General features: G+C 37.7%; 1 protein-coding gene across 1 annotated transcript; it reads right to left on the minus strand.

The window, feature by feature from the left end:
• Window positions 1-1,246: 1,246 nt before the first annotated feature.
• On the minus strand, window positions 1,247-4,470 carry LOC115737234 (la-related protein 6C). Its single transcript, XM_030669270.2, has 10 exons — window positions 3,947-4,470; window positions 3,173-3,254; window positions 2,982-3,076; window positions 2,794-2,865; window positions 2,629-2,708; window positions 2,460-2,538; window positions 2,329-2,376; window positions 2,173-2,241; window positions 1,957-2,082; window positions 1,247-1,747 (listed from the first exon to the last, which is right to left on the minus strand). Exons 1-10 carry the CDS (start codon window positions 4,391-4,393, stop codon window positions 1,493-1,495), a joined length of 1,353 nt encoding a protein of 450 aa, XP_030525130.1. The 5' UTR covers window positions 4,394-4,470; the 3' UTR covers window positions 1,247-1,492.
• Window positions 4,471-16,429: the final 11,959 nt, after the last annotated feature.

Below are 16,429 nucleotides of genomic sequence, written 5' to 3' on the forward strand. Positions count from 1 at the left end.
AATCCAAAAAATATATATAGTTTTACACTTGAGAAATTATATGTAATAAGGTGCAAATGAAAAAGTAGAACGGAGAATTGACCGTTGAAACAAAATGAAATTGTATGAGGGGTTTTTGTAAGGTCTAAAGTTCGACGTAAAAAGCACCATTTTAAAGTTCATGAGGATTTTGTGTACTTTCTCCCCATATACATATTCAAATTTAGTATTCTATGTGACAAGTTAACAAACATGTATCAAACGTTATGAATTATTTTAAGATTGCTTCGAAATTAGTTTTTAACTTTGGAATTTATAATGAACTTAGATAAAGTATAGATAATATGTAAAGGAGAACTTAGTTTCCAAATTGAATTGCTAATTTTTGTTTTCCTTATAGACAATGGAAACTAATTTTTTTTTTAATGAAAACTTATTGACCAAATGTGCGAGTTAAAATGTTGTAATTTCATACGTGAAAATGTGGTTAGTAACTTTTTATTTACTCATAATGACACATTATTAGTAAACATTACTAGTAAACTTCTTCCACGCCCCTTATTGACTAGAAACAACCCATCTTAAGGTAATTGCCGTAATGTCACGTTATTGTGAGTAACTTTTTATACGGTGAAGGAAGCTTTTCAAGGATCCACATAAAAGAATCTGTATTTATGGGGCACAGCCACATAGAAATATTAGGGTGTGATTCATACTCTTTATCAATAGAAAAGCATAGGGTTTCACTCTTTAGTGAGTAGGCGAGGGTTCGGGGGCCGCCCGGCGAAAGTCCACGTGGGCAACGCCCCTGAGTCGACAGAGGGCTTTTTTAGGTTGAGCACGTATTTTATTAGGATTTTGAGTTTGGGCCTATGAATAGTTGCCACTTATATATACTTTTTTCTGTTTCTAATTGAGTGATGTAACAAAGAGGTGCGATGTCTTAATTATAATGGAATCATCTACTAGATGTAACTTTAGTTTAAGGGTGAATTAGGATAAAACTTTGCATCTCGATTTCTCTTTCTCGTTACTCTTTATTTTCGTTGTAGTAGTATGTTGAATCCTAACAAAAATTACCCTTAATTTCCACAGGGACAACGTTTGTATGAATTAACGCAAATGGGTTCTGTGGACTAGCTATCATGGTTGCTAGAATACAATTATAGGTGAATTTTTCTTGGGGGAAGCAAGTAACATGATTCTTGGTGACAAAATCAAAAATGGAAAGGCCTTCGTCAAATTCAAGAAATGGCTCGAGAAATACGAAATAAGGAAGGTTCAAAGTGTGACAAACTTCACACTTCCTTGGAAAAGTATAGTAACCTTACTGAGAAGGAAAAAACACTGAGAGATGAAGCAACAAGTTGAAAGCTTGAGTATTTGGGCAAATCTTTTGCCAAGAAAACATCTTACTATGTCATAGCAGAGCTTATTCAAAGACAATGTACCTAGCTATTCGAGGTGCGACGGTAACCTAGCGCCATCCCCTCAAGATATGCGTCCCAATCAATCAGCACAAAGGCTGGTTCGAGTTTTGGAAAGGGATTGGCTTCCCTCGCCCCATGGTAAAGCCCCTCGTGCCGTCCGGCATTCTCGGGCCCTTTGACACCTGCTTTGCCATAGCTTCGGACTGGACGGAAATTGTGTTGCCCGCCTGTGGTGAGGGAGCAAGAACTCCGTGCCCATTGTAGGTTTGAGCGCGTCCGCGCGACTTTCCACGGCCCCGGGGCCATCCCTTTTTCAACCCAGCTGAATTTTCTTCCGCCTGAGACAATATGTCGCGTTTTTAAGTATCAAAAGATTAAAATCTTGATCAAAGATTTTACATATATTGAAAAGATAGGCATGGGAAACATTTCCTTTGATAGAAATTGCTAGAGTTAGGGGCGAATGACAGAAAATTTTGCAACTAACATACTGATGATTTGTTCAAGGGTCATCAGCTGATTTCAGAAGGAAGATAGCAATACTTACATTAGCCTCAAGAGAGAGTTCTGCGTTGCTTGGCTGCAAATCGTCTGTCGGATCATAAAGTAGTCCCTCTTCTTCGTCTAGAATCGCATCGAATTCGGACTTTCTACTCTTCAAGACAGATTTTGGCTGCACAATCACACACAATAATCAAGATATTTGGGAACGAATCATACAGGGTGTAGTATATTTGTCAATTTTCTACTGTGGAGGAGATACCGTGCGCCGAAGAAGCAATCTGACTCGAAGTCCTTTCCTCCAGTTCCTTTCATCGTTTAAGTTCTCAACCTGGTCAAGTAGAATCATCACTATCGTAACAATTGATTAAGAAATCAAGAAGATATGTATTCAATTCACGAGCATGTTACGACATACCGCCATTTCTGCAGTCTCAATGCTGTCATATTCTATCAGGGCGTGAAGCTGTGTAGCAATGGACCCCAATCACAAAGGTAAGTTATCTAGATATATGAGTAAATGACATTGGTCAAGCCCATTCCAAGTACCTTGTTACGAATAAAGATGTCGCCTACGGCGCGGGAAGAATTTGATTCTTGGGGATGGCATATTCGAATGTTTCTAACGCTGTCCGAGAACAAAAGTACACGGTGAGATTTTTACATGATTTTAGGATAAACAGGAGCATAGCGAGGATTAAGTCGAATTCTTATGAACCTTCCTGCTGCACTGAATATCTTTTCTAGATTGTGGTAAGAGTGATCTTCAGGCAAATTCTCCGCGACAACAGTGCGACACTGTGAGATAGAGAGCATAAAATTTGCAATGAGCAAAATTGTTTTCATCATGTACTATCCCATTTTTTGGATATCACAAACAAACCTGCAGTTCTTCTTTCTCCTTTTCGGTGAAAGGTAATCGACGTCTAACTCTCTTTCCATCACTGCTGACAACCTTTTGGGGCATCAAGATCATCAGAAGGATCATTTGTCAAATAGCAGGAAACCCTTTTTCAAATTCAGTAAATTTCAACAGAGAAATTCGAGCAACTCGGCTAGGAGAAATCTTACGAGATTGGGAGAGGACCGCAACGCTTGTGCGAGCAGCTGATTGTTGGTCACAAGGGATTTGATCTTCTTTGTGGAAGCAATTATTGGTATTGGAACTGCGAAACATCAATGCACGGAAATTAAAAGAATTGAATGTGAATCAGAAATGTCGGTAAAGATATCAAATCAAGTGATTATGTTGAGGTCCTTACCATAACCTTCAGGATCTTTGCCTACATGTTTAGCAATGAAGTCATTGGAGAGCAAGCTCATGCTGCTAAGCAGATATTCAACCTGTTTTTGTGCATAAAGAAACCCTCTCAAGCTCAACTGAACTGGCCAGAATATTCTTGCCATTATCACACATAACAGAGATAGTTAGCCATCGAAGAGGCAAACTTCTTTTCTTTCACACATTTAGACGAGTTATTTCTTCTGGTTAATGAACACCCACGATGAGAAAAACATAACATTTGAATTTGGAGGAAGAAATTCATTCATCTTTGCCAGAGAAATAGAAGGTCGACACGGAGAAAAACATATGGTACCAACAAACTCTCTCAACTTACAGTAATCTTATGCATATATCTCGATTGATAAAAGGAGAAAGAATTTATGGCCATGTATCTCATTAACTGTTTGTTGGATTTTGCTCTTTTCATGAGAGAATTAAAATCAGATCGAACATGGTAAATGACCAACAAATCTCGCGCACAAGCGCCATATCACGAAAACGCATTTGTGGTAAGAGCATATATGAATTGGAAAGTCAAAGAAAACTAGAGTTTCAACACGATAAGATTAGATGAACCTGTTCTTTTCATCATCGAATAGCCAAACTGTCCATCTAATTGCATAAACTTTCTAACTAAACCAAAAACTAAGGGATCCAACGATAATTATCTGAGACAAACATCACAAGGCGAAGCGAAAATCCTAACGTCGCATGAACATAAGCAGCAAACAAAACATGAGACAATCAGAACCTGCTTGATGATTTTCTTCTGAAGGTCATCCCCGAGACCATTCTTGCGACAATGTGAAGGCATCAGGTTGATGCTGGGGATGGAGTAACTAGATGGCTCCATCTGGTCCCCAAAGTAGAGCCAATCAGATCCTGCACTAGACCCATCAAACCACTGCAAGCAGGGATAGTAATAGCCGGAGAGATTGGGCATCTGGGCGTGCGATCTGGGGACGAACTCGGCCGCCTGAGCATTGAACTTGAAGGGCGCATTGCTACTGTGACTCTCTCTGATCACCATTTTTGCGCTATCACTGCCTCTCTCACGAGCTTCTGCTTGCGCCATTCTCTTCTTCTTTTTATCTGGGTGCGTCTCTATTCGAGATGTCTTCCCCCTGGGTTTGGAGTTTCTTCTCTCAGAGATCTCTCTCCCTCTCTCCTGTTCTCTCTCTCTAGTAGGAGTGACCATGTGTGATGTTGAACCCAACTTTCGCGCGCAGGTACGGACATCTTTCTCTCCGAGGAGATAGAGAGAAGAAAGAGGGACCTTCTTCTTACACTTAACCGCTGGTGGCGGAGCTTTGACCAGGTTTTTAAGGATCGGAATTGCTAAACGTGGGAGTTTAGAATCCTTCACTACCACAAGTTATTAGTTCAATCAATGACGGTTGACGGAATCAGTCGCCTGCTTAACTCAATATTTATTATCTTTTTTTCGTAACTTTCGCACTTGAATTTTTTTTTTTTTCCATTCATGGTAGTTATCATAGGTGATGGAAAAAGTATCCGAAAAATCTTAAAGTTATTGCATTGGTATTAAGTCAATCATAAACCTTTTAACTGGAAGTTCTAAACATATTCACATTGATACCAATTCGGTCTATTCGGTCAATTTTTGCCGTAGCTCGCTGACATGGATGATGGACATCCTGTGTGATGTGGCCGGCACTAACATGAACTTTTTTAATAATATTTTAATACTTCTTAAATTATTATTTTATTTTATTTATTATTTTTCTTTCTTTTCCTTCATTTTGGTCGGCAAGGGCCAGGAAGCCCTCACCTACTGTTGGCCTTCACCAGATTGGGTGAGGGCCACCTCTCTGGGGTGTAGCCCCCGGCAAGGGCTTCGGATCCTCGCTCGCGGACGATGAGGCAACAATAGCCCTAGGCAAGGCCATCGGGGCCTCATCGGCCATGAAAGCCCTCGCTTAGATCTCACGGTGGCTTGAGTGAGGGTCATCATCGACACTCGATGGCCAAAATGAAAATAAAATTAAAAAATAGAGAAAGCCAAAATTAAAAATAAATAAAATAGAGAACACTACATATATAAAATAATAATTAAAATAATATTAAAAATGACAACGTTAGTGTCGGTCATGCCACGTAGGATGCTGGCTGTCCATGTCGGTAATTTCCTGTCAAAATAGGTCGGATGGACTGAATTGGTACCAATGTGAAAAGGTTTAGGATAAATTTTTAATTCACAAGTTCCACCAATGTGACAAGTGAAGGGCATATTGACCACATCGTACTACTGAATTAACAAGAGGATTCCGGAAGTTGAGAAATCATACTTGGATGAAAAGAGGATATGACAATTTAGGGACTCATATAGAGAAAACCTCACACTGATATTAGAAGTAGGCTTGATCTACCTCATTACATGATACAAATGGCCTTATATAGGCAATGGAAACACAACAAGATAGAACACACTGGATTCGCAGATTCGACAACAACAAGACATGACAGAACATTTCTTGACCAGCATTGGCCAATTATTGAGGGAAAGATATACATACATATAACAATGTGGTCCTTAATACAGTCACTTCCTAACTTGAACAAGTAGACCAAATGACTGCTATGTCCAAGAAGATGTTAGAAGACTTTCGGAAGAGGCTTCATTTGCTTTAAACTAAGCGAGATCCCCCTAGTCAATATCTAGAAGATCAAGCCCCCGAAATTAAAAAGCTCGGGCATCGTATCCAAATTCTCCAGAGTCAAAAGTCTTTTTCTCCTTCTGAATATTTTCTATTCCCTTCTATTGTCCCAACTTCAAGATCTGGATCTTCCATAGGATCGTCTTCATCATTTGCATATGCTCCCTGTTCAACCGCTCAACCATCCAAATCTAATTTCTTATCTCTCGGTGAATGCTTGAAAAAGTGGGCAGGTCCTGACTTAGAATCTTAATCTTAATTTGGTTTCAACAATGAATGGCTCTCATACTAGGAAGGATGCGGAGATAAGCCTGAACTTGAAGCAAGTATGTTATCCTCGACACCGGGCTCTTTAGCCAGGTTTCGGGGGACCGCCTTTTAGATTCCAAGCTCAATCTTGAAACTCAACTCTCATGAAAGATTAGGACTGAATTGATATCAATGCAATAAGTTTAATGCTTTTTTGGTACTTTTCCTTATATATAAGTGATAGATTGACGAGTAATTTTAGCACATGCTGTATTATTATTATTATTATTTTGTTATGTTTACACAAATGACCTTATGCATATTTGGTTTGAGAGATCCGGTATTCTTGAATTAGATGCAGATAAGACTGCTTGTGCAAAAACCCTCTTTCGCAATGAAGGTATATATTACATTTTGGAGAATTGTTCAATCAGTCATGAATCCGTTATACGGATACTAATTATGTTTGAAAATTTTCAACTTTGTCAATTTAATTGTAAACTTTTGCGCAAAGTTCCAGTGTAGTCCTTCCAATCGATTTTCGCCATAAATTACTAGCATGGTAGTATGCTATGTAGGACATCCGGCAATGACTGAATCGTCACGTCGGCAATTTTCAGTAAAAATTGGCCGGAAGAACCACATTAGAATTTCACGCAATGGTTTAGCTATAAATTGGAAAGATTGAAAAGTTTAGAATTGAATTGGCATATCCATATAATAATTTTAGGACGAATCGGATAATTTTCCCGTCGTACTTTTCTTAAATTAAATGTGCCACTTTTTGACAAGCATTAGAGTTACTTGTTGGTGTATAGCCACTCGACGAGGCAAATTTTAGCACATTCGATATTCAAGATCCCTGATTATACTTAGCTTTCTATGTTATGTGGTATGCTAATGTAATTAATTAGCTTAGAGCTTTAGTTACTAATCAGAAAGAAAACCAAATGTATGAAAATTGACACTAGTTCTAAAAGACCTTATAATCACTCAATCACAAAACTCTTTTAAGTGTTATCCGAACTCCGATCATACCTAAATAGCCTGAATAACCTACCTTTCAAAGCCTCAATTTTGATGCCTCCGAGAATTCTTTCTCAAGTTAGATTTAACATAATGAAAGAAATATATAGCCGTATTTAAAAAATATGAATCCAACGCGACATTGTTGACATGGTGCAAAAAAGGGATAAGTACGTCGGAAGTCCTAAAGCTTGTTATAAAAGTGTAATTGAGTTCTAAAACTTTCAAAAAGCGCAGTTAAGTCGTAAAACTTGCCGGAAAGTGCAATTGAGTCTTAAAACTTTCAAAATGCGCCATCAAGTCCTAAAAAAATTCTTCTCATCAGTCACTTTTTCTCTCTCCCGTACGGTCTGCCTCTCTCTCTCTCATGTCCCTCTCTCTTGCAGTCCTATCGTTGTCTAAGACCCGGTGGCCGGCAAACATAGAAATTTTATATTGTTACCAAACAAATTTATGTTTTGGGAACATAAATTTTGGTATTGTTATCAAACACATTTCTCTATTCAGAAACTCATCTAAGAAATATAAATAAAAAAATTTCATTTCCAACCAAAAATTGCTCCAAAAAACAGAATGATTATCATTCTCATCCACATGTGTCTTCAGAATGAGTAATACAAGAACATGTGTTATAGAAAGTTACCAAACGGGCCTTAATATTGCTCAGTCGAAATGGGTATATATGCCTCTACGAGTCAAGGCCTGAAAGCCCTTTCAGTGGTTCCTTTGGTCTATTGGGCCTTGGGATGGACTCCAGGAAACACAATAACATTAACGGGAAATATATATATATATATATATATATATATATATATATATAGAGATGACCCAGAAAATTTTTGTGCATATCATCTCTTTAAAGAAATATATATCTTTGCAGATTCATTCTATAAATGACGTGATGGATAGAGCCGATCGGAGTCCAAAAATAGATAGAAACTACGTGGAAACTTATGCTCTCAAGGGGTACCAAGTGTGCCTTGCGCTGTTTTTACAAGTGAGAGAAATATGGTCCAAAAAGTCTTAAATTTATTATAGGCGGCCTATTTAGTCTTAAATATTTTAATTGTGTTAATTTAGTTCTAAACTTTTCAACGATTTGTCAATTAAATCCTAAAACTTTTGACGATTTTCTAACTGGAGTTTCGGCAAAAATTCGGCTCTATCATGCCGGCGGGCAAGAGGCGTGCAGCTTGTAACCTGGCTTGTCGTTGAAACCGTTAGGAACCTTAAGTGCCAATTGATGATGTAGAACAACAGTTTGAACGTTGTTCGGAAAACGGGCGGAAGCTCATGACCCACATGGCCACCGCGAACACGGTGGTTTATCTCTTCATTAGTTTTCAATAGTTTTCTCAATCGGTGGACGCAAAATTACGCAACAACATGATATCTTAAATATAAAGAAAAATAAGAACAAATCCTACCAAAAACCTCAAATCAAACCCACCATGACGCATTTATTCTATGCCCTTGGGAAAAATTACCCAAAAAAAAGTTATAGACCTATTGCATTTGTGTCAATTCAGTCATAAACCTTTTAATTTGGGCAATTTAGTCCTATATCTTTTGACAATTTGTCAATGTAGTCTATCTGATCAATTTTGACCGAAAATTAATGACGTGGGCGTTGGAACGCTGATGTAGAAAATTTTTGAATTTTTTGAATTTTTTGCATTTTTTTATTATGTGCAAAATTGCCATTAAGGCTATATTTTCTTGCAAAGGACTTTAGTTTTTCATAACTTTCTTGCCCTCCATTCTATTACTGCTGGGAAGTATTCTTCGAACAGATACGAAAAAACAATCATTATCAGCCGCGTCACGTGGTCCGTGTATTAAAATTTGTTGTTAGGGCAGAGAAAGGGTATAAACCTTTAACAGATAATAGATAATACACTACAAGATTAGTATTAAACAGAAATTTGTTTAGTGGAAAGAATATTCAGCACATGGACAATTCTAGTTCTAGGAAAGAAAGATACAATGTACATACGAATTAATTTTAAGAATTCTGAGGAAATAATAAAAGAAGTTCAGAAAAGTGGAATACACTGCAAATGGATGTACACCATGTACATCAGAAAAGAGGAACCTTTTAATTTAGGACAAATTATGGGGAAAAATCACCAAAAAAATCCTAAATCTATTATAATTGAGCCAATTAAGTTCTAAACCTTTTTTTGTCAATTGAGTCACAAAATTTTTGCATCCATTCCAATTCAGTCTATTTGGCCAACATGGCTGGTCGGTGTTGACGTGTCAATTTAATTATTTTTTAATATTTTTGGAATATTTTTATTTTATTTTTTTATTTTTTTCTCTTTTTTTCTACCCTTTCTTCTTTTGTCGGTTGGTTGCTGAACGCGATCGGCCAAAGATGAGAGCCAGTGAGGCTCGTCCTCACCAGCCGACCTCGCCCAGTTACAAAAGTTGTCAAAAAGATGAGTTACGTTGGCCAAAACATTTGCCCTCTCAAACTGAATGGAACATGACGAATAAGTGGAGAAACGCTCTAATAGAATGTTTTTTTCTTATTTTGTAGAAACTCCGTGCTTTCAATGACATTCCACTAGTTCGACCAAAAAAAAAAAAAATGACATTCCACTAGCGTCTTGGCCTCGCCGGTGGTCGGTTGCATATGGCGACCTATTGGAGGAATAACAAAGAGCAAAAAAAATAAAATAAAATAAAATAATAATAATAATAAGAAGAGAAAAAAAAAGAAAAAAAATTGGCCGGATTGGCTGAATTGGCACAAGTGCAAAAGGTTTAGAACTCAATTCGCAAGAAAAAAAAATTCATTGAATTGACACAATTGCCATAAATTAGGACTTTTTTGGTAATTTTTCCTAGATTAAGCAATCAAGGCTGTTGAAAAAGAAATATAAGTCATGAAAAATGATGGAACTTTTCAATCGCTTTCAAAAGCAGCTTTGAATGATCACAAAGAAACGAATTTTAACATATAGGATTAGTCCAAGTGGCTTTAAAACCCTTACAAAGCATTGAATTAAACAACTCTCTCATTTATATTTTCAAAAGATTATAGGCGTAGTAAATTCACAAACTCTTACTATGAATTGTAGGATCCACCTCGTGTGATGGATCCATAAGTTTCAATCTATCCAAAGTTTGATATTTCAAAGGATCCAAATGTCACGAGAATACTAACGGTAATAAAAAAAAATTTCAGGATTAGACATGATTGAGGGATCTCAAAATCTAGCATTACTATGTATGACTATGTCAACAATAATGGATCCAAGAAAACATAAGTTAGGTTCAGATAAAGGAGAAACTATTCTGCTATGTACAAATGCTGAAAAAGCAAGCGAAACAATGCCAAAGACAACAAGATAAAATCAAAATTTCCAACCTCTAGGAAAAAATGGATTTTCCGATCAGAAAAGTTTTGAAGACCTATAAAAAATCAAGAAGTCGAAAACACTACCAAATATGAGGACCGAAAATAGAAATTAAGTTAGATAAGGGTAGATCCATGAAATTAAACATTGTAGAATCGAATGAAGAAACCTGCAAGAATTCATTCTTATATGTTCTATAAACGAATCCTAACAGAATAGCTTGTGGTGGAATTAGGGAAATAAATGTTGGGGCTAGGGTTATCACTTAGAGGGGGGTGAATAGGTGATTACAGTGTATTTTCGAAACTCAATGCGGAATTATAATCAAGTAAGCTCGTAACTTGACCCTCGGATAATAGACACACGTAATATTGCAATGTGAGCTGAGTGTGTAGTTTGACTATCACGAGATATGTATATGAATAAGTAAGAGTAAGGGATAGAGAGAACCGCACGGAGGGTTTATAGTGGTTCGACTTTATTCAAGCCTACGTTCGCTTCTTCATGCTGGTAGCCAATCGATTGGATTCCACTAGTAAATTGCTAGAGGTTACAACTCAATAATCTCCCTTGAGACAAAAGATTCCACACCTAACGCTCAACACCCCTATGTACACCTTTAAGAATTACAGTAAATAGATCAAGGAGAAAATAATAATTGAAGCTCTCTCGATCTCGAAATTTAGAACACTATTCCCTCTTACGCCAACTCTTGGTTTCTTCGGCCTTGAGATGTCTTTTATACTCCTCCACCTCCAACTATCCGTTACAAGGCTTCCAAAGGATCGCTCTCCAAAACTACCCATTTGGACGAGACTGTATCCAAAAGAAGATCTCTTAGCTGTTGAGGGTTGCCAAAGGAAAGTCTTCCCCGTTGAATCAAATCACTCATATAATTACAATCCTGGGTTTCTATAGATGGATTTCTCTAATAGGAAAGTTGTGCTCATCTCCTTTGATCTGCGTCCTTGATTGATCTTCATCACCGAGAATATTCAAGAACGATCCAGCTCGATTATTAGCATTGTGATGATGTAATATACCAATTAAATCATCTTTTGAATCTCTCTTAAAGTTCTAGTTACCGTGCGCAAAATACTTCTCTCATAGCTCGAGCATTATTCTAACGTCTGAGCTCCACACAACATCTGAGTCCCTCGGATTAACATCTAAGCTATCTTTTAACAAATTCAATCATGTGCATCCTCGCACCTTTAGATAATCTACCAAACAAGTATTTCACCGCATTATCCCAAACCAAGAATACATGGATTGTTTTGTCAACTTCAAAATCACTCAATGATTTTTCTCAACAATATCCCCCTTTTTGATGATGACAAAGCCATCCATAGAAATATCAATGGTAAAGCAAAAAGAGGGGAATAACATATAATTTTTGTTACTCAAATGTGGTCTTGCTAAATGATAATTCAACACATCAAGTCTTGCATTTTAGCAAGAGAAAGTTCTGAAATTCAAAATTCATTTTCATTAAGTTATGATCAATCTCGGAACTTGCAAAGCCTGTATCAAAATGATTTTTTATTTGTGTACACATACAGGTATGGAGTATTTATACTCCGAAAACATGTGAATAAAGGATTTTTCATAATTAAAGCACATGGTTTCGTGAACTGGATTAGTTCAATGAACTTGAGTAGTGTAATATCTCAGAGCATAATACTTCTAGTTTGGATATTTCTGTACTATGATGCTTCGTCATATTTCATTTTGTCTTGCTCTAATAATCGGTTCCCAAGGCTTAATCAATCTGTTCATAACCTGTTCACATTTTAATAACCCGTTCACTTGTTCCACTTATGATTCTCGGATCACATGATCTATTACAAGAACATAGGAACCTCTCTTTTCTTAACTTTTATAATAATCAAGAGTAATTTTACATTATCACTGTTATTCATATATTCTTATCACGTGATATTATCATAGATGTAGAATAATTAGACATTTAATCTTGTTATCGGATGTTTTGATCCTGTTATCAAATATTTTGATCCTGTCTTTTCTTAACTTCTCTCCCTTTTTGTCATTAGCACAAAAGGGCTATAACGAAATACATAGAAACATGCAACAAAGGCTCAAATATTTCAACCATAGCATTAATCAAGTAGAGAAATTCAAGGTTAACACTTCACTGCATAACCACAATAAAAAAAATTACAATCAAGAACATTAAAAGTATAAAACCTTTTAATCGAAATTTTTTTTTTTCTGGTTTTCGGGGGTTTAGATTGGGAGTGCTTATCGACGGGGCTGGAGCGGAAGTTGTTGGAGCTTGGTTATCAAGAAGTTGGACAAGGACATATTTTGTGAGTTAGCTGATTTTCTGATCCAGATCCTTCTTCAAATTGAGGATTGTCTTATCTAAGAGGCCCAAATTAGAATCTGAGAGCCCCGCAATGTCTTTCTTTCTCTGCTCAGCCTCGGACTCCATCCCGATCTTCAGTCCCTCAACATCCAGGTGCAGAGAAGTCCAAATATGAGTAAATTTCTCATCCATCTCTCTCTACTTCTACACCAATTCCCCGAGAAGCTCTGAGTCGGTGACACCATTCAATTCATCTGTCTAAGTTCCAACATTCGATGATTTCCCCTAAGTCTTGGCATACTTCTCGGACGATGAAGGTGTTATATCTTGAGGTGGTGCATCTGAGGCAAATTTGCCTGGGAAAACTGCTATATCAGCAGTATCAACTTCCATTGCGGTATCCTCCCTCTCAAATATTACTTCCTTAGGTACAACCCTTTCACTTTGAATGAATTCAGAGATGTTGACCTGTTCTATTTGCTCTTCCTAAATCTATAGCATCGGGTTTGCCATCTCTTCATCATTAGGCACTTCTTCTTCAGCAATCTCTTTGTCTTTTTCCTGGACATCCTAACAAGTACTTCATGTTCTCTTGCAGATCTCTCTTCTCTCTCTTTCCTCCTTCTTTTTCTCTTCTCTTTCATTTTCCTGCTGCTCCATCTATATTGCAGTCTCATCCTCAAAGGTAGACTTGACAAAGCCTTGAAGCATTTCTTCAAATTCATTTTCACTTACCAAGGGGCTGTCAGAGGTTTGCTCTTTTTGAATCCTTTCGAGCAACTTTGTCGTAAGCTTTCTTTTCTTCTGTCCGGACTTGATGGATTTTTGAGCCATTGTCTTCATCCTTCTCTTCCAAGTAGACTCCGAAGATGGTTCTACCGGTGAGGCCTCTACAGACTTTCCAACGATCAAGCTCTGAGTGACTTCTGCCACTGTTATTGTCACGGGGAGATTTATCATGATCACCTTTTTCTTTCTGTCTCTCCACTATCCCTTGTCAAACTTATGGCCCATCTTGCTGAACATTGTTTCACCAGTACTTCCTTGAGGAACTTTCAAGGATCTGAGCTGCTATGGGATCACTATTCTTAGAAACTCGAAGATCCTAGTGATCGGTGATCCATAGGGAAATTGTCCCTTGTTCTTCCTTACTGTTCTGCGCATGTGGAGAAAGATAAGATGTGGAAGAGAGAAGAGTTTGCCATTTAAGATAACACAGATGATTTTGGCTTCAAATCGATAAACATTAGTCTTTGATGATCCTTTGGGCCTAAGGATGTTTATGACTACCTTATGCAGAATGATGGTTCTCAAAGGTAAGTGGTGATGTTTAACATGAGCTTTGTTAGCTCTAGATAGGGTTGGATTTCCTGACAGGTTCCCGTACACAACTTCATCCGAGATGGGAATTTTGGTGAAAGTGGAGACATCAGTATTTAGAATGTCCGCAAGATCTCGTAGCACTCGAATAATGTTCTGTTCAAAGAAGGAAAACTGAACTGCATCTCTAGAGATCACAAAGAAGTTGGAGTAAAAGTAGGCGATCGGTTCGGGATAACATAGAGTATTTAGAGAGCAAAAGACGTGCAATTGAAGCTTGGTAAGAGGATAGAGAATTTGCAGACTATTTTTCTCAAAATACTCAACATCTACTGGCCTATTTGCCATAGTTTTATTACAATCGGGGAGTTGTATTATGTGCGATGCTTCTTCGATCTAACCATTTTGTTTGCCTTTCCTTCCTTTGGCAAAAACCTCACCATAGTTAGCTGAAAATGAGCATAAATTGTTTCATCATCAGCCTCCCTTAGATGATCACTAACAGACACATTGTCTGTTTCTTTCTCAGCAGATTCTCCTTCTTCTCTAACAGCCTCTGGTACCTTTGTTCTTGAAGATTCGCCAATCTTCTCCTTTCCCTTCTCAGAGGACCTAGCCTTCTGAAACTCCTTTCCTACTTTAGTGGCATGCCTAATCTCTTCTTGAGTCAACATTTCACTAAACTTGTACACTTGAGCCTCATCGCAAAACCCACTCGGACGCACAAACTCCAAAATATCATAGTCATGTTTACCTTGTATCCTCATCCCCTTAATCACATTAAACAGACCTCATGCTAACTTAATTCTTTTATCAACAAGAAAATTTGTTGGAGGCTAGTGATTTCACCTAGAGGGGGTAAATAGGTGATAGAGTGTGATTTGAAGAATACATTGTGGAATTTAGATCACACAGCGTAAAACAGAGATCTCAGATAATGGAGACAGAGTGTATCACAACGAGCAAGTAATTCAATTGATGTAGGATATGTAATGTGATCAATGCGCGCTGTTCGTGTGCGGTTTAGCTATCACAATATATCTAGAGTAATCAAAGTAAGAGATAAGGAAAACCGCATATATGGTTTATAGTGGTTCGACTTTGGTTAAGCCTATGTTCACTTCTTCGGGTGACAACCAATCGGTTGGATTCCACTAGTAAATTACTCGGAGGTTACAAATCGGTGATTTCCTTAACACGCAGGACTTTACACCTAGCGCTCAACACTCGTGTATACACATCCTCACAATTACAATGGATGGATCAAGAAGTGTATTGAAATGGAGTTCACTCTATCTAGGAATTATGAACACTTTTCCCTCTTAACGCCGATCTCTTTTCCCTTCATCTTCGAGATGTCTTTTGTACTCTTCCGCCTCCAATCTAGCCGTTGCAAGGCATCCAGAAGAGATCTCTCCAAATCTACCCTTTTGGACGATATGATTACCAAAAGAAGATCTCTTAGCCTTTGGGATCGCTAAAGGAAAGTCTTCCCCGCTTGGATCAAATCGCCCATACAATTGTGATCCCGGGTTTCCATATATGGTTTCTTCCATTTGGAAAGTCTTTGTTTGTCTTCTTGGTTCCGCATCCTTGATTGATCTTTGTCATCGAGAATCTTCAAGAATGATCTAGCTCGATGGCGTCCGTTGATATGCATCAATCAAGCTCAATTTGTATTCCTCTTGAAGTTCTGATTACTACTCGTGAAGTACTTCTCTCGGAGCTTGAGCGTCATTCCAACGTCCGAGCTATCCCCGCTCATCATCTGAGCTCGAACCAGCGTCCGAGACTCTCAGAAACAACATTTGAGCCAAATCCTTTTGCCGGATTCAATCCAGTGCATCCCCGCACCAAAAGCATAATCTGCAAAACAAGTAAATCACGGCATTATCTCAAAACACAAGAGAACTTGGATTGTTTTGTCAATTTCAAAACCGCCTAAGGATTTTTCTCAACAATCTCCCTCCTTTTTATGATGACAAAACGATCCACAATGGTAACGAGTAATTGAGTTAAAAAGGTGAGCAACTTTAGCAAAGTTACTCTAGTGAAATCTTGCTTAGGAATAATTTTAGCGGTTCGTTACTTGTACTTTTAGCAAGAATAAGTTCTGAAAAAAACATGCATTTATATATGATGATGAGCAGTCTCGGAACTTGTGCTATCTCAATTGATGAGTTTGTATTCTAAGTGCATATACTTATTGAGATGTGTGATAGTTTTATATACGATGCGAGTATGAAAGTTGTAACTCCTCGTAG

The sequence above is a fragment of the Rhodamnia argentea genome, chromosome 5 (genome assembly GCF_020921035.1).
Source record: "Rhodamnia argentea isolate NSW1041297 chromosome 5, ASM2092103v1, whole genome shotgun sequence".
NCBI classification, from domain to species: domain Eukaryota; kingdom Viridiplantae; phylum Streptophyta; class Magnoliopsida; order Myrtales; family Myrtaceae; genus Rhodamnia; species Rhodamnia argentea.

Excerpts from the sequence above, each read along its gene's own strand:
- LOC115737234 (XM_030669270.2), bottom strand. The coding sequence starts at position 4,393 with ATGGTCACTCCTACTAGAGAGAGAGAACAGGAGAGAGGGAGAGAGATC. Across the intron at positions 2,866-2,981 it reads TGCGGTCCTCTCCCAATCTC|GTTGTCAGCAGTGATGGAAA; the intron begins GTAAGATTTCTC and ends ATGCCCCAAAAG. Across the intron at positions 2,539-2,628 it reads ATATTCAGTGCAGCAGGAAG|CGTTAGAAACATTCGAATAT; the intron begins GTTCATAAGAAT and ends GTTCTCGGACAG.